We start from the raw sequence: 16,769 nt of genomic DNA, 5'->3' as shown, positions 1-16,769 counted from the left end.
AGTGGAGGAATACCGGAGGAAGAAAGCGGAGATGTCCAGTCCCCGAGTTGCCACCAGAGTCTTGGCACCCACGGGCATGTGCAAAGAGGTGAGTTTGCTGGCTGATTGAGGCTGTAACACCGCCGGTGGTCACGGAGCTCCCTGAACCGCGTCCCCACAGCGCCATTACCAAGCCACGCCCCCACATCCACTTTATAGAATTTAGTGAAAGTGAGCACTGGCCACCAAGTGGCCGCCTTGCAAACCTGCGCCAAGAACACCTGATGACGGAAGGCCAAAAGAAGCACTAACTGCCCGAGTAGAATGCAAACACAGTGAGTCTGACCTCCGAAAAGACTCCATAGGTGCCAGGTACACCCGAATCCCCAGAACCACATCCAGGGCATGCAACGCAAATTTCTTAGGATGTTTGGGCCTTGCACCCAGGGAAGGCAACACAATGTCATTAAAGTGGAAATCAGAGACTACTTTAGGAAGGAACGATGGACATGGGCGAAGAACCACCATATCTTTGTGGACCAACAAGTAAGCAGTATGACAAGATAACGCCGCCAGTTCCAACACCCTGCGAGCAGAGGTGATGGCTACCAAAAAGGCCACCTTCTGGGACAGCGTAAGCAGGGGAATCGCCTGAATAGGAAGGCTTCTGGAGAACTGAAAGTACCAAGTTCAGATCCCAGGGCAGGTGAGGAGACCGCACCAGTGGATTTAGAGGAGAACCCCTTGAATAAAAAGGTACGCACCAGGGAGTGTGTTGCCAGGGACTGTTGAAAGAACACCACCAAGGCCGACACCTGGCCCTTGATGGTACTCAAGCCCAATTTCTTCTCAACCCCCCATTAAAAGGGAAGTCAAGACCAGAGCCACCGAAAAAGAGCGAGGGTGAACACCAATTGACTCACACCACGAAATGTACTCTTTCCACGTACAATGATAGATCAATCACCCAGGTAAACCTCTATCCTTCAGCACCTGACTTTCAACAGCCAAGCCGTCAAAGCCAGCGATTGTAAATTGTGAATTTGTGTGGCAGGGTCCATGATTATTCCAGTCACTTGCCGGATAATACAATTCAAAAATAAAAAACTTTTTTTTTTTTTTTCAGACCCCCAGCGCCACAAAAGCCCCTTAGTGTTACCTGCTAGGGATCCCTATCGATCGAGAGAGAGAGAGAGAGAGATAGACCCCCAGGCTCACCACTTGATGCTCAGAGTTTAACTGCAACAGGTTACAGCGCTGTCTACACAAACAGGAAGTCTTTTGGCTGGCTGCCCAGGAAGAAAGGAGGCGGCTCCGCCCCTCTGCACGCCTTCCGGCGCCTCCCCTAGCTCCACGAGGTGTTTGGATCACCTCAAACATGGCCGCCCCCATGCTGGAGACACGAGGCTACGCCAAAATGGTGGCTCGTGCGATCCAGCAAAAAAAAAAAAATGGCGGCGGCCTGTACCGAATAGCGGTGTGCTGCAGAGCACACAACACCTTCTCTGCATGGGGATCTGGCGTGGTTGGCGGTACCGGCCCTGGCGGACCGCCTGGCCGTTCGGAAGGCCTGCTATAGCTGGAGATTTGGCAGTCTACATGTCCGTGGCTTCTGACTGGTAGGTACCTTATTTGCCACTGATTACAATCTTTTAAACATGTATACAATTAGATTGTTAGCTCCCAAACCAAGCCTCCTGGCTTTTTTGCACATAAAATCACACTCAAAGTAGGGGGATCTGTGCCAAGTTATAGGATAGAGGGGGACTCTATCTTACCATACAGAGAGGGGCCCGCGTTCACCACAAGACCCGTCAGGGGGAAAAGGGGGAACATACTACTCACCATACCGGAACCAGGCGGGCACCAACTCCTGACAGTACCCCTCTCCACCGGGGCGGGAGGGCTGTCGACCAATACAGACGCCGTGACTCATGGTCCTTGGCGTTTCAGCGAGACGTTTAACTCGCGGGGTCAGTCCCCCAGTGGGACTTTGTCGCGGCCGACCCAGCGCGGAGCTATGGCCTGCACGCGCTCGTAGGCTGAACTGGGGTGACCACCGGATCTCAACATCCAGCCCGTCGCCCAAGTCCTGCTTGGTGGGTATCAGGGAGAGAATTTCCCACCACTCAGAGGCTGGGGGGTGATGCAGCTGGCTGGATACATCCGAGGAGACCGGGGAGTCCGCTGGAAGTAGCTCCGGTGACACAATCGGAGAGGGGGGGCCATGCAGAGTGGGAGCTGGGGTCGCATGCTGGCTGGGTACTGACTTCCCGGTTTTCTTCTGTGTAGCTGGTCCTGCTGAGGACGGATGCGGCGGCGCCACCTTGGAGGCCGCGGGGACCGACAGAGTGGAGGAATACCGGAGGAAGAAAGCGGAGATGTCCAGTCCCCGAGTTGCCACCAGAGTCTTGGCACCCACGGGCATGTGCAAAGAGGTGAGTTTGCTGGCTGATTGAGGCTGTAACACCGCCGGTGGTCACGGAGCTCCCTGAACCGCGTCCCCACAGCGCCATTACCAAGCCACGCCCCCACATCCACTTTATAGAATTTAGTGAAAGTGAGCACTGGCCACCAAGTGGCCGCCTTGCAAACCTGCGCCAAGAACACCTGATGACGGAAGGCCAAAAGAAGCACTAACTGCCCGAGTAGAATGCAAACACAGTGAGTCTGACCTCCGAAAAGACTCCATAGGTGCCAGGTACACCCGAATCCCCAGAACCACATCCAGGGCATGCAACGCAAATTTCTTAGGATGTTTGGGCCTTGCACCCAGGGAAGGCAACACAATGTCATTAAAGTGGAAATCAGAGACTACTTTAGGAAGGAACGATGGACATGGGCGAAGAACCACCATATCTTTGTGGACCAACAAGTAAGCAGTATGACAAGATAACGCCGCCAGTTCCAACACCCTGCGAGCAGAGGTGATGGCTACCAAAAAGGCCACCTTCTGGGACAGCGTAAGCAGGGGAATCGCCTGAATAGGAAGGCTTCTGGAGAACTGAAAGTACCAAGTTCAGATCCCAGGGCAGGTGAGGAGACCGCACCAGTGGATTTAGAGGAGAACCCCTTGAATAAAAAGGTACGCACCAGGGAGTGTGTTGCCAGGGACTGTTGAAAGAACACCACCAAGGCCGACACCTGGCCCTTGATGGTACTCAAGCCCAATTTCTTCTCAACCCCCCATTAAAAGGGAAGTCAAGACCAGAGCCACCGAAAAAGAGCGAGGGTGAACACCAATTGACTCACACCACGAAATGTACTCTTTCCACGTACAATGATAGATCAATCACCCAGGTAAACCTCTATCCTTCAGCACCTGACTTTCAACAGCCAAGCCGTCAAAGCCAGCGATTGTAAAGCAGGATGGAATATTGGCCCTTGGGACAAGAGATCCTCCCTGAGAAGCAATCTCCCAAGGACATCGGCAACCAGCCACACCAGGTCGGCGTACCAAGACCAGTGAGGCCAGTCCAGGGCCACTAGAATGACTGGAATCCTTTCTGCCTTTATTCTGTGCAAGAGCCTTGGCAGAAGCTTGAGAGGAGGGAAAGCGCAGATCTGACGATACTAGCCCCAGGGGGCCACTAGAGCATCTGTGGCGTCTGCCAGAGGATCCCGTGACCGTGCCACAAACCTCTGAATTTTTCTGTTGAGCCGGGATGCCAACAGATCCACCTCAGGGATGCCCCACTGGTGACATGATGAAACACGTCTGGCTGAAGGGACCAAACTCCTTGTTCCAACGATTGCCGACTGAGATAGTCCGCCTGCCAGTTTTCTACTCCTGGAATGTGTACGGCGGAGAGGCCTGGAACAAAGCGTTCTGCCCACCGGAGAATGCCAGTTACTTCCAGGGCTGCCAACACTTTGTTCCGCCCTGGTGATTAACATAAGCCACCATCATGGCACTGTCCGACTGAATCCACACTGGAACCCCCTGGAGACAATCTGTCCAGTGATCCAGGCACAGCATGATCGCCCGGAGTTCCAAGACATTTATCGGTAGTCTGGACTCTTCCAGTATCCAAATACCCTGAGCAGAGCTCCGACCCAGGACACCTCCTCACTCAGACAGAATGGCATCTGTGGTGGCCACTGTCCAATACAAGGGGAGAAACGATTTGCCCTGTTGAAGAGCCAGAGAGTGAAGCCACCAGACCAGAGACCCTTTGGTTTCCCGGCTCAGCCGGATCGGATTGTCCAGAGACTTCGGACACTTATCCCATTTGACCAAGATCTCCCTTTGCAGGGACCTCATATGGAACTGTGCCAACATAACCACCTCAAAGGTAGATACCATCAGGCCCAGTAACTGCATGCAAGTCTGGAGGGATGACCATGTGCCGGACAGCAGGAGATGAATCACAGCATGTAACTTCTGGAGTTTGTCCAGAGAAAGGAACACTGGCTAGAGCTGAACCCAGAGTCAGACCCAGAAAAAAACAATTTTCTGGATGGAATCAGAGCAGACTTCTGGTAATTCAGAAGCCAACTGAACTCAGTCAGGGTCTGTAGAGGGATCTACACATTGTCCATGAGAGCAGCGGAAGGTCGTCTAGGTAGCCCAGTACTGCAATCCCCCGCTGACGTAGCAATGCCAGAACGGGGACCAACACTTTAGTGAAGACCCAAGGAGCAGAGGAGAGACCAAAGGGCAACGCCACAAACTGATAGTGCTCCTCTTCTACAGCAAAGCAGAGGAAACGCTGGTGCCAGGCACATATTGGAATGTGCAAGCACGCAGCCTTGATGTCGACTGAGGCAAGAAAATCACCCTGATGTAGGGATGCCACCACTGTGCGAATGGACTCTATTCGTAACTTCTGTACCCGCACACAACAGTTCAGGGCCTTGAGGTCCAGAATCGAACGCACCTTGCCCTCTTTCTTTGGGACCGTGAACAGGTTTAAATAAAAACCCTGAAACTGTTTGGAGGACAGAACAGGGACAATCACACCCTGAAGCAGCAGGTCTTGTACTGCCCCAAAAAGGGGTTGCATTCGATCCGGGGACAGATGTACATGCACATTAGAAGGAAAGAACCTTTCTGGAGGGTAAGATTGAAATTCAATCTTGTAGCCGGACTTCGGGGACCCATTTGTCTTGTACCAATGAGGTCCCCAGGCCCGGAAACCAACGAAGCCGTCCCCACACCCAAAGGCGTTGGTGAGAGCGCACCTTCATGCTGAAGGAGCCTTGTCCACGGATCCAGAGAATCCCGCTCTTGGCTTGCCAGACCAGGGCCGCTTGGAACCTCCCGAGGAGGACTAGAAAGGTTTTGAACCCTTGTCGGTGGACCCCAAGGGACGAAAACATTTCTTGTGAGTAGAGAAGGACAGGCCACATCTGCGACGAGGTTCCTTACCCCTAACAGCCTGCGGAATAAAAGTACTCTTCCCCACTGTGAGACTCAATATGCGCCCAAGTACCACTGCTGAAACAGAGAGCCTAGAAATCAGGGAAGCAGCATCCAAAGAGGCATTACAGATGAACTAAAGTCCCTCGATCAACTGGCCCGTCAGTTCAGCAAAGGCAGTGGGAAGCTGCTCACCCTCCAGGTCACGGCGCAAAAGTTTAGCCCACTCGGTCAGAGTTTGCGACACCAGGGCAATAGTGAAGACCGGCCTAAGCGGCGAACCAGCAACAGTGAACATATTGCGGACCACAGCTTCCGTTTTTTCTGTTATTTAAAGACCGGCGATTCCTCAATTGGAATCATGGTTGCCTTATTCAACCTGGAAATCGGGGGGTTCCCCACCAGTGGAACAGTCCACCTTTAAGGATTGACTCCCCAAAGGGGTACCTCACCGCAAAGCTTTTAGGAACCACAAAGGAATGTTTAGGATGCTCCTACTCTTTTGCAACAAATCTATAAAAATAGGAGATAAGGAAACACTTTTGCTGCTCGAGACGGCCTGCGAGTGCCAAAGGGGACAGCCACCTCCATCGCAGCTTCAGCTGCATCCTCTATTTTTAAAGTTTAATGTACAGTCAAAAATCAGTGTGTCAACCAGCGCCTTTTTGTGCACAGCTACAGGTGTGGAGGAATCATCCTCACTTTCAGATAAGTCAGGGTGCGTGGCCGAAGACTCGGGTGGGCCACGTCTGCGGTGGCCGAATCAGATTCAGGATCTGATGAGACAGATGAGGCAGGGGAAGACGAGGGATGCTTTTTGCTAGCCTGCCGCCCAAAAGCCACCTCCACCCTTGATGACCTGCAGGGACTACCAGAGTACAGGGGGGGTCTAACGGGAAGGAGCCGTGTTCATACCCAAAACCCTCCAAGGGGAGAGGGGGGATAGCTACTCACCATACCAGGAACTAGGCAGGCCAAGACCTGGTGGTATGCGACCTCGCAAGACTTAACTTGCAGGTCAGTCACCGTCCAGTAGGGCTATGTCGTGGCTGACCTAGCACCGAGCTGTGGTCTGCGCGCGCTCGCTGGCCAGACTGGAGTAACCGCTGGATCTATATTATCCAGCCCGTTGCCCAGTCCAAAATTTAATTGTAGATCTCCCAGGAAAAAAAAACAGGAGAAAACTGCAATATGAAAAGAAAAAAAATTGCCAGGATCAGAGATCCCAGCAAGGAACTTGCTCCTGACTAGGCAGAAAAAAAAAACCGAGGAGCTATAGCAATGAGGGGGAGTATATACCACCAGGGACTGCCCACAGACATAGTAAAGTTCCTTTTTCTGCCTAGTGTCCTACTCCTGTAGAGGGCAGTATAGCTCAATGGTTCAAGAATCCTGAAGAGCTGTGTCCGTCAACGAACCAAAGAGAAATAATATTTTATTTAAAAAACAAATAAAAATCTTTTGTGTATGCACTACAAGTAACCTTCAAAGTAATAGAACTACAAATACTGAGAACAGCTGAGAGAAACAACCTTACTTACAACTCAAAGTGTTAGGCATTAATATAGATTCCAAAGAATGTGACAAATAGAGATTTATAGGAAAATTTATTTATACTTTTCTTTTTCCTATTTACTGATACAGTTTATAAAAATCCTATTTATACAGCTGCAAGAAAAAGTATGTGAACCCTTTGGAATGATATGGATTTCTGCACAAATTGGTCATAAAATGTGATCTGATCATCATCTAAGTCACAACAATAGACAATCACAATCTGCTTAAACGAATAACGCACAAAGAATGAATAGTTGCCATGTTTTTATTGAACACACCATGTAAACATTCACAGTGCAGGTGGAAAAAGTATGTGAACCCTTGGATTTAATAACTGGTTGAACCTCCTTTGGCAGCAATAACTTCAACCAAACGCTTCCTGTAGTTGCAGATCAGACCTGCACAACGGTCAGGAGTAATTCTTGACCATTCCTCTTTACAGAACTGTTTCAGTTGAGCAATATTCTTGGGATGTCAGGTGTAAGTCGCTTTCTTGAGGTCATGCCGCAGCTTTTCCAAATCGGTTTGAGGTCAGGACTCTGACTGGGCCACTTCAGAAGGCGTATTTTCTTCTGTTTAAGCCATTATGCTGTTGATTTACTTCTATGCTTTGGGTCATTGTCCTGTTGCAACACCCATCTTCTGTTGAGCTTCAGCTGGTTGACAAATGGCCTTAAGTTCTCCTGCAAAATGTCTTGATAAACTTGGGAATTCATTTTTCCTTCGATAATAGCAATCCGTCCAGGCCCTGACGCAGCAAAGATGCCCCAAACCATGATGCCCCACCACCATACTTCACAGTTGGGATGAGGTTTTGATGTTGGTGTGCTGTACCTCTTTTTCGCCACACATAGTGTTGTGTGTTTCTTCCAAACAACTCAACTTTGGTTTCATCTGTCCACAGAATATTTTGTTAGTACTGCCGCGGAACATCTTGTTTAGTATTGTACGTATTGTAGATTCGCTAACAGGGATGTTAGCATTTGCCAGTGACTTTTGTAAGTCTTTAGCTGACACTCTAGGATTCTTCTTCACCTCAATGAGCAGTCTGCGCTGTGCTCTTGCAGTGATCTTTAAAGGACGGCCACTCCTAGGGAGAGTAGCAGCAGTGCTGAACTTTCTCCATTTATAGACAATTTGTCTTACCATGAACTGATGAACAGCAAGGCTTTTAGAGATACTTTTATAACCCTTTCCAGGGTTGCAAGTCAACAATTCTTAATCGTAGGTCTTCTGAGAGCTCTTTTGTGCGAGGCATCATGCACATCAGGCAATGCTTCTTGTGAAAAGCAAACCCAGAACTGGTGTGTGTTTTTTTTTATAGGGCAGGGCAGCTGTAACCAACACCTCCAATCTTACCTCAATGATTGGACTCCAGTCGGCTAAAATCTCACTCCAATTAGCTCTTGGAGATGTCATTAGTCTAGGGGTTCACATACTTTTTCCACCTGTACTGTGAATGTTTACATGGTGTGTTCAATAAAAACATGGCAACATTTCATTCTTTGTGTGTTATTAGTTTAAGCAGACTGTGATTGTCTATTGTTGTAACAGATCACATTTTATGACCAATTTGTACAGAAATCCATATCATTCCATAGGGTTCACATACTTTTTCTTGCAGCTGTATATTTTAGAGAAATTGTCTACAGAATGGAATGCTTTGTGACCTCATCCATTACAACCCAGTTAGCTAGTATTAAAATCAAAGATGTAGCTCATCAGCGGGCATGTGTGGACATCATTCATCTGGCCAGTGACTTAGGCTGCATTCACACCTGAGAAGAGCAACTTTCAGGCATTTTCATTTGTGGGTTTTTGAGCATTTTTAGAAGTGTATTACAAGCGTTTTACTGTTTCAAGCATTTTTGTTTAGCCAATAGAAAGCACTAGGGGGAGGAGAGCTGCTGTTTAAGCACAAAATGCGTGACAAAATGCTTTTAAAAGGCTCATGTCACACATTTTCAGGCCTTTCCATTGAAGTATATGAGGTTTGTGTTTTGATTCAGGTGACAGAACGCTCAGACGAGAACAGGGGCCATTGAAATAAATGGGATTTGGCTTGTTGAGCATTATAGAGCTACAAGTTTCAAGCAGAAATTTGCCTTAGGTATTCCATATAAATTTCTTGTTCTAATTATTCCCATTTCTGAAGCTCATTCATTAAACTAACAGTTGCAATAACACATTTCTTTCCCTACAACAGAGGGTCTTAATTGGAGATATTCATACTATTGATCAACCGATATTGGATTTTCGTTGCCGATACCGATATTTTGGCCATTGAATATCAGTATCGGCCAAAATTTTTGTAAATCTTTTTAAAAAAAAATTATTTTTACACTTGACAGGTACTGTTGTGGAGGGATCTGGGGGTCTCAAACCCCTCCTCTGCACTTAAAAGCATTCAAAACAGCCATGTTTGGCTGTTTTGAATGCTGTAATTTTTTCGAATCTGGTGCCGAATACCCGGAAGTGATGTCATGACATCACTTCCGGGTTTTTACATGGAGACCCAATCAGAGCCGAATGCGGCCTCTACCGCTCCTTGTAATGACAGCCGAGCGGCTTCTCAGTCACATCGGTTGTCATTACAAGACAGCCGACCGTCGGCTATGGACGCCGGTACCAGGATGGTGCCTCTAGCTGCAGGCATCACTCCTGTACAGCACTTTCCCAAATTAGCGGCAATATTGGTAACCTCCGGGGGCCAATTCCGATATATTGGGGAAAGTGCAGATCAGCCCTCGATATATCGGCTTTGTTGATAATCGGTCGAACCCTAATTCATACCCTTTGGGGGAGTATAGGAACTACAAAAAAAACCCACAAAGGATAAAGCACCTACTAAGGCTACCATATACTTTTATTGAAAATGGGACATATATTCATGTAAGAATAAAACGCCAGTGATATAAACCCAATACCCTTGGGTCACCTACCTCCCCCTCAATGCCCCCCTCCCCTTACAATTCCTAACCCCCAACCAACTCCTTGCCTCGTGGTCCCATTTCCACTCAGCCCCTTCCCCCAAGCTGGAGTCCTATCAGGATCCCACCACAGGGCTAGGTGTTGGGTGGGGGTTAGTAATTATTAAGGGGGGTGAGTGTGTGTGTATGGGCGGGGGAACGACGCTGAGGTGACCTAAGAGTATTGGGTTTATATCACTGGCAGGTTATTATTCCTACATGATAATATATTCAAATTTCAATAAATGTATATGGTAGCCTTAGTAGGTGCTTTATCCTTTCTGGTTTATTTTATTGTGCAGTGGTTTGGATGGACCTCCCCATATTGTGGATTTAGGTGCCGTAGCCACTTATTTTATATTCTATTCTGTGTTTTATAGAAGTATAGGAACCAAATGATGGGTGTAGGAGAATGAATCTCTGAATCATAAAAAAACTGAAACATTATTCTTTTTTATTAATACATCTGAAATCAAAGTGAAAAACACTGCTAGTAACTGCACCTAGATTTCAAGCTGTGACTTGTGTAACGAAATCCTAACAGATAGCTCAGGAACAGAACAGTTGAAAACCATATATGAACTAAAATAAAGCTATTGACATATTTCTAAGTCTTACTGGTGCCTAATAGGGCTGGAGCTAAAAATGTATGATTTTGACAGTCTGAGGAAGGGGGTAAGGGCACATAGTGGGCAATCTTTTGGGGGGGTCTATAATCAGTCCTGAGCCCTTGGCTACAGAAATATATTATAAGTAGTAAAAAAGGAAAATGGGGAAGAGAAAGGAATAGTAGGTGTGAACAAACCCCATCTAAAAAACTGGCTGCACATGAGACAGCACTGGCAGTAATGCATTTACTGTATACCTGCAGCCTCCAGCATTAGTCAAAGCCATAAGCAAACTACCTGACCTGATACACTAATACAAAGCTGAAAAGTCCACACAATTGTCTTTGTTATTGGAAAATGGGTAACACAGGCACTTCAACATCTGCAGATGTGAAAAAATGTATTCCTGATATTACTCTCCAGGCTATGCCAATAGCCAAAAAGCAGTGTCTCAGCAAGTGTAACAATAAAATGAATTACAATACAGTGACTCTTTGTGCATAGAATATAACTGATGAAATATGAAATTAGCAGTATATAGCGGACTAAATCAGAAATTATATTTATAAATGAACACGACTTATATGTACTTGATTCCATTAAAGATTGACTCATTCAAACCTTAAATGCTTCTTCTGGATGCCATGCTACACTCATCCCAGGAGATCGTAGCATAAAAATTGCAATCTGATTTCCTCCTAAATCCCAAATTCTAAAAAAAAAAAACAGAAATGCAAAATATTAAAGTAGAATCATTTAAGATCTCCCCCCTCACCCCCAAATCCATACCTAAGCACACACAAGGGGCACCTACATATGAAAACGTAAAATGCAATACATGTTACATATCACCGTGCATGGCGGAGTTAAAAGTAAGCATTGCAGATCCATTATTCATAGTTACCTTTAACCACCTGCTACTTGCCCACAGTACATTTACTGTGGTGGGGCGGCAGCTCTGGGCTAAGCAACATACTGGTACATTGCTCAGCACATGTGCACTGACGCGACCCCCCTGGGGCAAGCAATGGCGCGATCCCGTGATCGCTGTGTCCGGTGATAATTATGATCATAGCAATCACATGACTAAAAGGGAAATTTGGGGAATTTTTATTTATTTTTTCTAGAAATTATAATTCCCTAGGTGGATGCAGCATCAGTCCGATACTGCATCTGTCCTCCGACAGCTCTAAAACTGAGAACTGAGCAATCAAAGATCACTGATCACACAGTTCTTCTTGTGTCAGTCACTGGCTCTCTGCTAAGCGTTAGGCTGCGGAGGGGGGAGCTCAGAGGCTGAGCCAGATGACAGTCCAGGCATCTGAGTAGATCCCAACCATATAGTCACGATCTTTCCCCAGCCTGGACGGGCTCTGTGACATCAGCTGACAGTTTGCTTCAGGCAGCTATTCACTGAAAACTGGTCACAGGAGTGGAAAACGAACTGAGCTTTTGCTGTGTTTCTACTTTAACCACTTCCGCTCCAGAAGGTTTTTACCCCCTTAATGACAAGACCATTTTTTGCGATACGGCACTACGTTGCTTTAACTGACAATTGCGCGGTCGTTTGATGCTGTACCAAAAAAAAAAAAAAAAAAAAAAAAAACGTTTGTATTTTTTCCTCCACAGATAGAGCTTTCTTTTGGTGGTATTTGATCACCTCTGGGGTTATTTTTTGCGCTATAAACAAATAAATATCAACAATTTTGAAAAAAGAAAAAGAAATTATATATATATATATATATATATATATATATATATATATATACATACATATACACATATATATATATATATACACACACACACACACACACACAGTGCCTTGCGAAAGTATTCGGCCCCCTTGAACTTTGCGACCTTTTGCCACATTTCAGGCTTCAAACAAAGATATAAAACTGTAAGAATCATCAACAAGTGGGTCACAATCATGAAGTGGAACGAAATTTATTGGATATTTCACTTTTCTAACAAATAAAAAACTGAAAAATTGGGCGTGCAAAATTATTCAGCCCCCTTAAGTTAATACTTTGTAGCGCCACCTTTTGCTGCGATTACAGCTGTAAGTCGCTTGGGGTATGTCTCGATCAGTTTTGCACATCGGGAGACTGACATTTTTGCCCATTCCTCCATGCAAAACAGCTTGAGCTCAGTGAGGTTGGATGGAGAGCGTTTATGAACAGCAGTTTTCAGTTCTTTCCACAGATTCTCGATTGGATTCAGGTCTGGACTTTGACTTGGCCATTCTAACACCTGGATATGTTTATTTGTGAACCATTCCATTGTAGATTTTGCTTTATGTTTTGGATCATTGTCTTGTTGGAAGACAAATCTCCGTCCCAGTCTCAGATCTTTTGCAGACTCCATCAGGTTTTCTTCCAGAATGGTCCTGTGTTTGGCTCCATCCATCTTCCCATCAATTTTAACCATCTTCCCTGTCCCTGCTGAAGAAAAGCAGGCCCAAACCATGATGCTGCCACCACCATGTTTGACAGTGGGGATGGTGTGTTCAGGGTAATGAGCTGTGTTGCTTTTACGCCAAACATAACGTTTTGCATTGTTGCCAAAAAGTTAGATTTTGGTTTCATCTGACCAGAGCACCTTCTTCCACATGTTTGGTGTTTCTCCCAGGTGGCTTGTGGCAAACTTTAAACGACACTTTTTATGGATATCTTTAAGAAATGGCTTTCTTCTTGCCACTCTTCCATAAAGGCCAGATTTGTGCAGTATACGACTGATTGTTGTCCTATGGACAGAGTCTCCCACCTCAGCTGTAGATCTCTGCAGTTCATCCAGAGTGATCATGGGCCTCTTGGTTGCATCTCTGATCAGTCTTCTCCTTGTAAGAGCTGAAAGTTTAGAGGGACGGCCAGGTCTTCGTAGATTTGCAGTGGCCTGTTACTTCTTCCATTTCAATATTATCGCTTGCACAGTGCTCCTTGGGATGTTTAAAGCTTGGGAAATCTTTTTGTATCCAAATCCAGCTTTAAACTTCTCCACAACAGTATCTCGGACCAGCCTGGTGTGTTCCTTGTTCTTCATGATGCTCTCTGCGCTTTAAACGGACCTCTGAGACTATCGCAGTGCAGGTGCATTTATACAGAGACTTGATTACACATAGGTGGATTCTATTTATCATCATTAGTCATTTAGGTCAACATTGGATCATTCAGAGATCCTCACTGAACTTCTGGAGAGAGTTTGCTTCACTGAAAGTAAAGGGGCTGAATAATTTTGCACGCCCAATTTTTCAGTTTTTTATTTGTTAACAAAGTTTGAAATATCCAATAAATTTCATTCCACTTCATGATTGTGTCCCACGTGTTGATTCTTCACAAAAAATTACAGTTTTATATCTTTGTTTGAAGCCTGAAATGTGGCAAAAGGTCGAAATGTTCAAGGGGGCTGAAATACTTTCGCAAGGCACTGTATATATTTCAGAGACTTATCATTTAAACTCTAAATCTCTAACAGCAAGAACATATATTTTATATCTAATTTCTGCAATCAGTTGTAGTTGTGCCTATTCACTGTTCAGTCAGCAGTTTGGGGTAGGTCATTAACCAAGCTGTACTGTTTAAATGAAGCCTGTACTAAGAAAAATACAAATCTACCGACATATATGAAGTGCATTTTTTAAATACTTGCTTATTTTCCCATGTTTTATGCCTTGTGTTATCCCTTTTTAAGACCCTGCAAGTACAAAACAATTCTGTTGATCTGCCAGAAATGGACTCATTTCCGAAATGCTCACTTCACCTCTTGAAAAAAAGAAAATAAATGCAACCATATTTGCAGCAAAAAAGGTGCATTCCATTATTTTTGTGCAAGTGAGCCTACAAAACTTTGAAACCATGAACAGTGGGTCGTGGGTACAGTGTATTGATGTAACGATATTACCGCTATCGCGGTAGTTACCATGGCCCGATATCGTCGCGGTGGGTGCACGGTTGCAGGCGGCAGATCGGCCGCTCGTCTCGGAGTATTCTGACAGGTCTGTCTCGTCGGCTCCTGCTGTCTGTCACGGTCACTCATCACCTCTATGCTGCACTGCTACTGGCCGAGCCGAGGCGAGCGGCTGCCAGTTGGTTTGGAGCAGTGTGGGTGGGCGGGCTTGTCTGGCGGAGGCGGGGCCAGCGCACGCACGAGAGCGGCGGAGTCGGACTCGGCGGAGCAGCTTCCTTCCAGGCAGGCCAGGCACCACAGCGTGACAGCACAGCAAGAGCAAGACAGTCAGCTGCCACCACCATGTTTGACAGTGGGGATGGTGTGTTCAGGGTAATGAGCTGTGTTGCTTTTACGCCAAACATAACGTTTTGCATTGTTGCCAAAAAGTTAGATTTTGGTTTCATCTGACCAGAGCACCTTCTTCCACATGTTTGGTGTGTCTCCCAGGTGGCTTGTGGCAAACTTTAAACGACACTTTTTATGGATATCTTTAAGAAATGGCTTTCTTCTTGCCACTCTTCCATAAAGGCCAGATTTGTGCAGTATACGACTGATTGTTGTCCTATGGACAGAGTCTCCCACCTCAGCTGTAGATCTCTGCAGTTCATCCAGAGTGATCATGGGCCTCTTGGCTGCATCTCGGATCAGTCTTCTCCTTGTATGAGCTGAAAGTTTAGAGGGACGGCCAGGTCTTCGTAGATTTACAGTGGTCTGATACTCCTTCCATTTCAATATTATCGCTTGCACAGTGCTCCTTGGGATGTTTAAAGCTTGGGAAATCTTTTTGTATCCAAATCCAGCTTTAAACTTCTCCACAACAGTATCTCGGACCAGCCTGGTGTGTTCCTTGTTCTTCATGATGCTCTCTGCGTTTTAAACGGACCTCTGAGACTATCACAGTGCAGTTGCATTTATACAGAGACTTGATTACACATAGGTGGATTCTATTTATCATCATTAGTCATTTAGGTCAACATTGGATCATTCAGAGATCCTCACTGAACTTCTGGAGAGAGTTTGCTGTACTGAAAGTAAAGGGGCTGAATAATTTTGCACGCCCAATTTTTCAGTTTTTTATTTCTTAACAAAGTTTGCCTGAAGTGTGGCAAAAGGTTGCAAAGCTCAAGGGGGCCGAATACTTTCGCAAGGCAAATATATATATATATATATATATATATATATATATTTTTTTTTTTTTTTTACTTCCTGCTATAAAAAATTCTCAAAGAAATCAATTTTTTTTTTATCAATTTAGGCCAATATGTATTCTGCTACATATTTTTGGTTAAACAAACCTAATAAGTGTGTTTTGATTGGTTTGTGCAAAAGTTATAGCGTCTACAAACTATGGGATACATTTTATTTATTTTTTTTACTAGTAATGGCCACGATCAGCAAATTTTAGCGGGGACTGCGACATTGCGGCGGACAAATCTGACACTAAGTGACACTTTTTGGGGACCAGTGACTCCAATACAGAGATCAGTGCTAAAAGAAAATGCAGTTACTGTATAAATGGCATTGGCAGGGAAGGGGATAACACTTGGAGTGATCAAGGGGTTAGGTGTGCTCATAGGTAATGCTTTCTAACTGTGTGGAGTATACATGTACTAGAGGAAAAGAGATCCGTGTTTCAGCATAACTCTCTCCCTCTGTAACTGAACAGCGGTCTTCCTTGTTTACAAAGACAGACGGCCATTCTGTCATTCTCCTGCACGATCGCAGGCAGCCGCCGGACCCACAGATTGGCTCTCGCTAATCAAGGAAAAACTGGATTTTTAACTGACCATAAAATCCTTTTCTCTGAAGTTCATTGACAGACACAGCTCTATATTCTTCTTGACCATTGGGTTATGCTGCCCCCTACAGGAGTAGGACACTAGGCAGGAAAAAGCTTTACATCACCTATGGGGCAGTCCCTGCAGGCATACACCCACACACTCTGCTATAGCCATCAGTTTTGTTGCAAGCAGTGTTAAGAAGAAAAAAAACCCATCCCACTCATAATTAGTGCTGCGTCTATCAATGAACTTGAGAGAAAAGGATTTTACGGTAAGTCAAAAAAACAGTTTTCTCTATGGTTCATTGACAGACGCAGCTCCATATTCTTCTTGATCATTGGGACGTCCCAAAGCAGTATTTGCATGAGGGATGGGAAAAAATGCAAAGAAAGAATGTAATTCCCCAAAGGCTAAACTTAACCAACCAGGTAACATGGAGCTCAACCAGGAACAACTGGAGTTCACCTAGAAACAATATACACCCTCAAAGAGAATATTTTCTCTTTTAGACAGCAGCCTGCAGAACCTTGTGCCCAAAAGAGACATCTGAGGATGCCATCACATC

General features: G+C 45.7%; 2 protein-coding genes across 3 annotated transcripts in view; one reads left to right on the top strand and one right to left on the bottom strand.

Moving 5' to 3' along the window:
- Window positions 1–16,769, top strand: part of PARPBP (PARP1 binding protein) — a 169,611-nt gene that overhangs the window by 16,410 nt on the left and 136,432 nt on the right. The gene's annotated exons all lie outside the window — the stretch shown is intronic.
- The window catches only part of NUP37 (nucleoporin 37), a 153,454-nt gene that overhangs the window by 24,221 nt on the left and 112,464 nt on the right, over window positions 1–16,769 (bottom strand). For both annotated transcript variants that reach the window (XM_082256502.1, XM_082256501.1), the window contains exon 6: window positions 11,097–11,187. In XM_082256502.1, the coding sequence (XP_082112628.1) occupies window positions 11,097–11,187 (91 nt within the window). The remainder of the gene's footprint in view (window positions 1–11,096; window positions 11,188–16,769) is intronic.

The sequence above is a fragment of the Pelophylax lessonae genome (assembly GCF_965119305.1).
Source record: "Pelophylax lessonae genome assembly, chromosome: 4".
NCBI classification, from domain to species: domain Eukaryota; kingdom Metazoa; phylum Chordata; class Amphibia; order Anura; family Ranidae; genus Pelophylax; species Pelophylax lessonae.
Note: the sequence above shows the minus strand (reverse complement) of the source record. Positions and strands in the feature narration are given on the sequence as shown.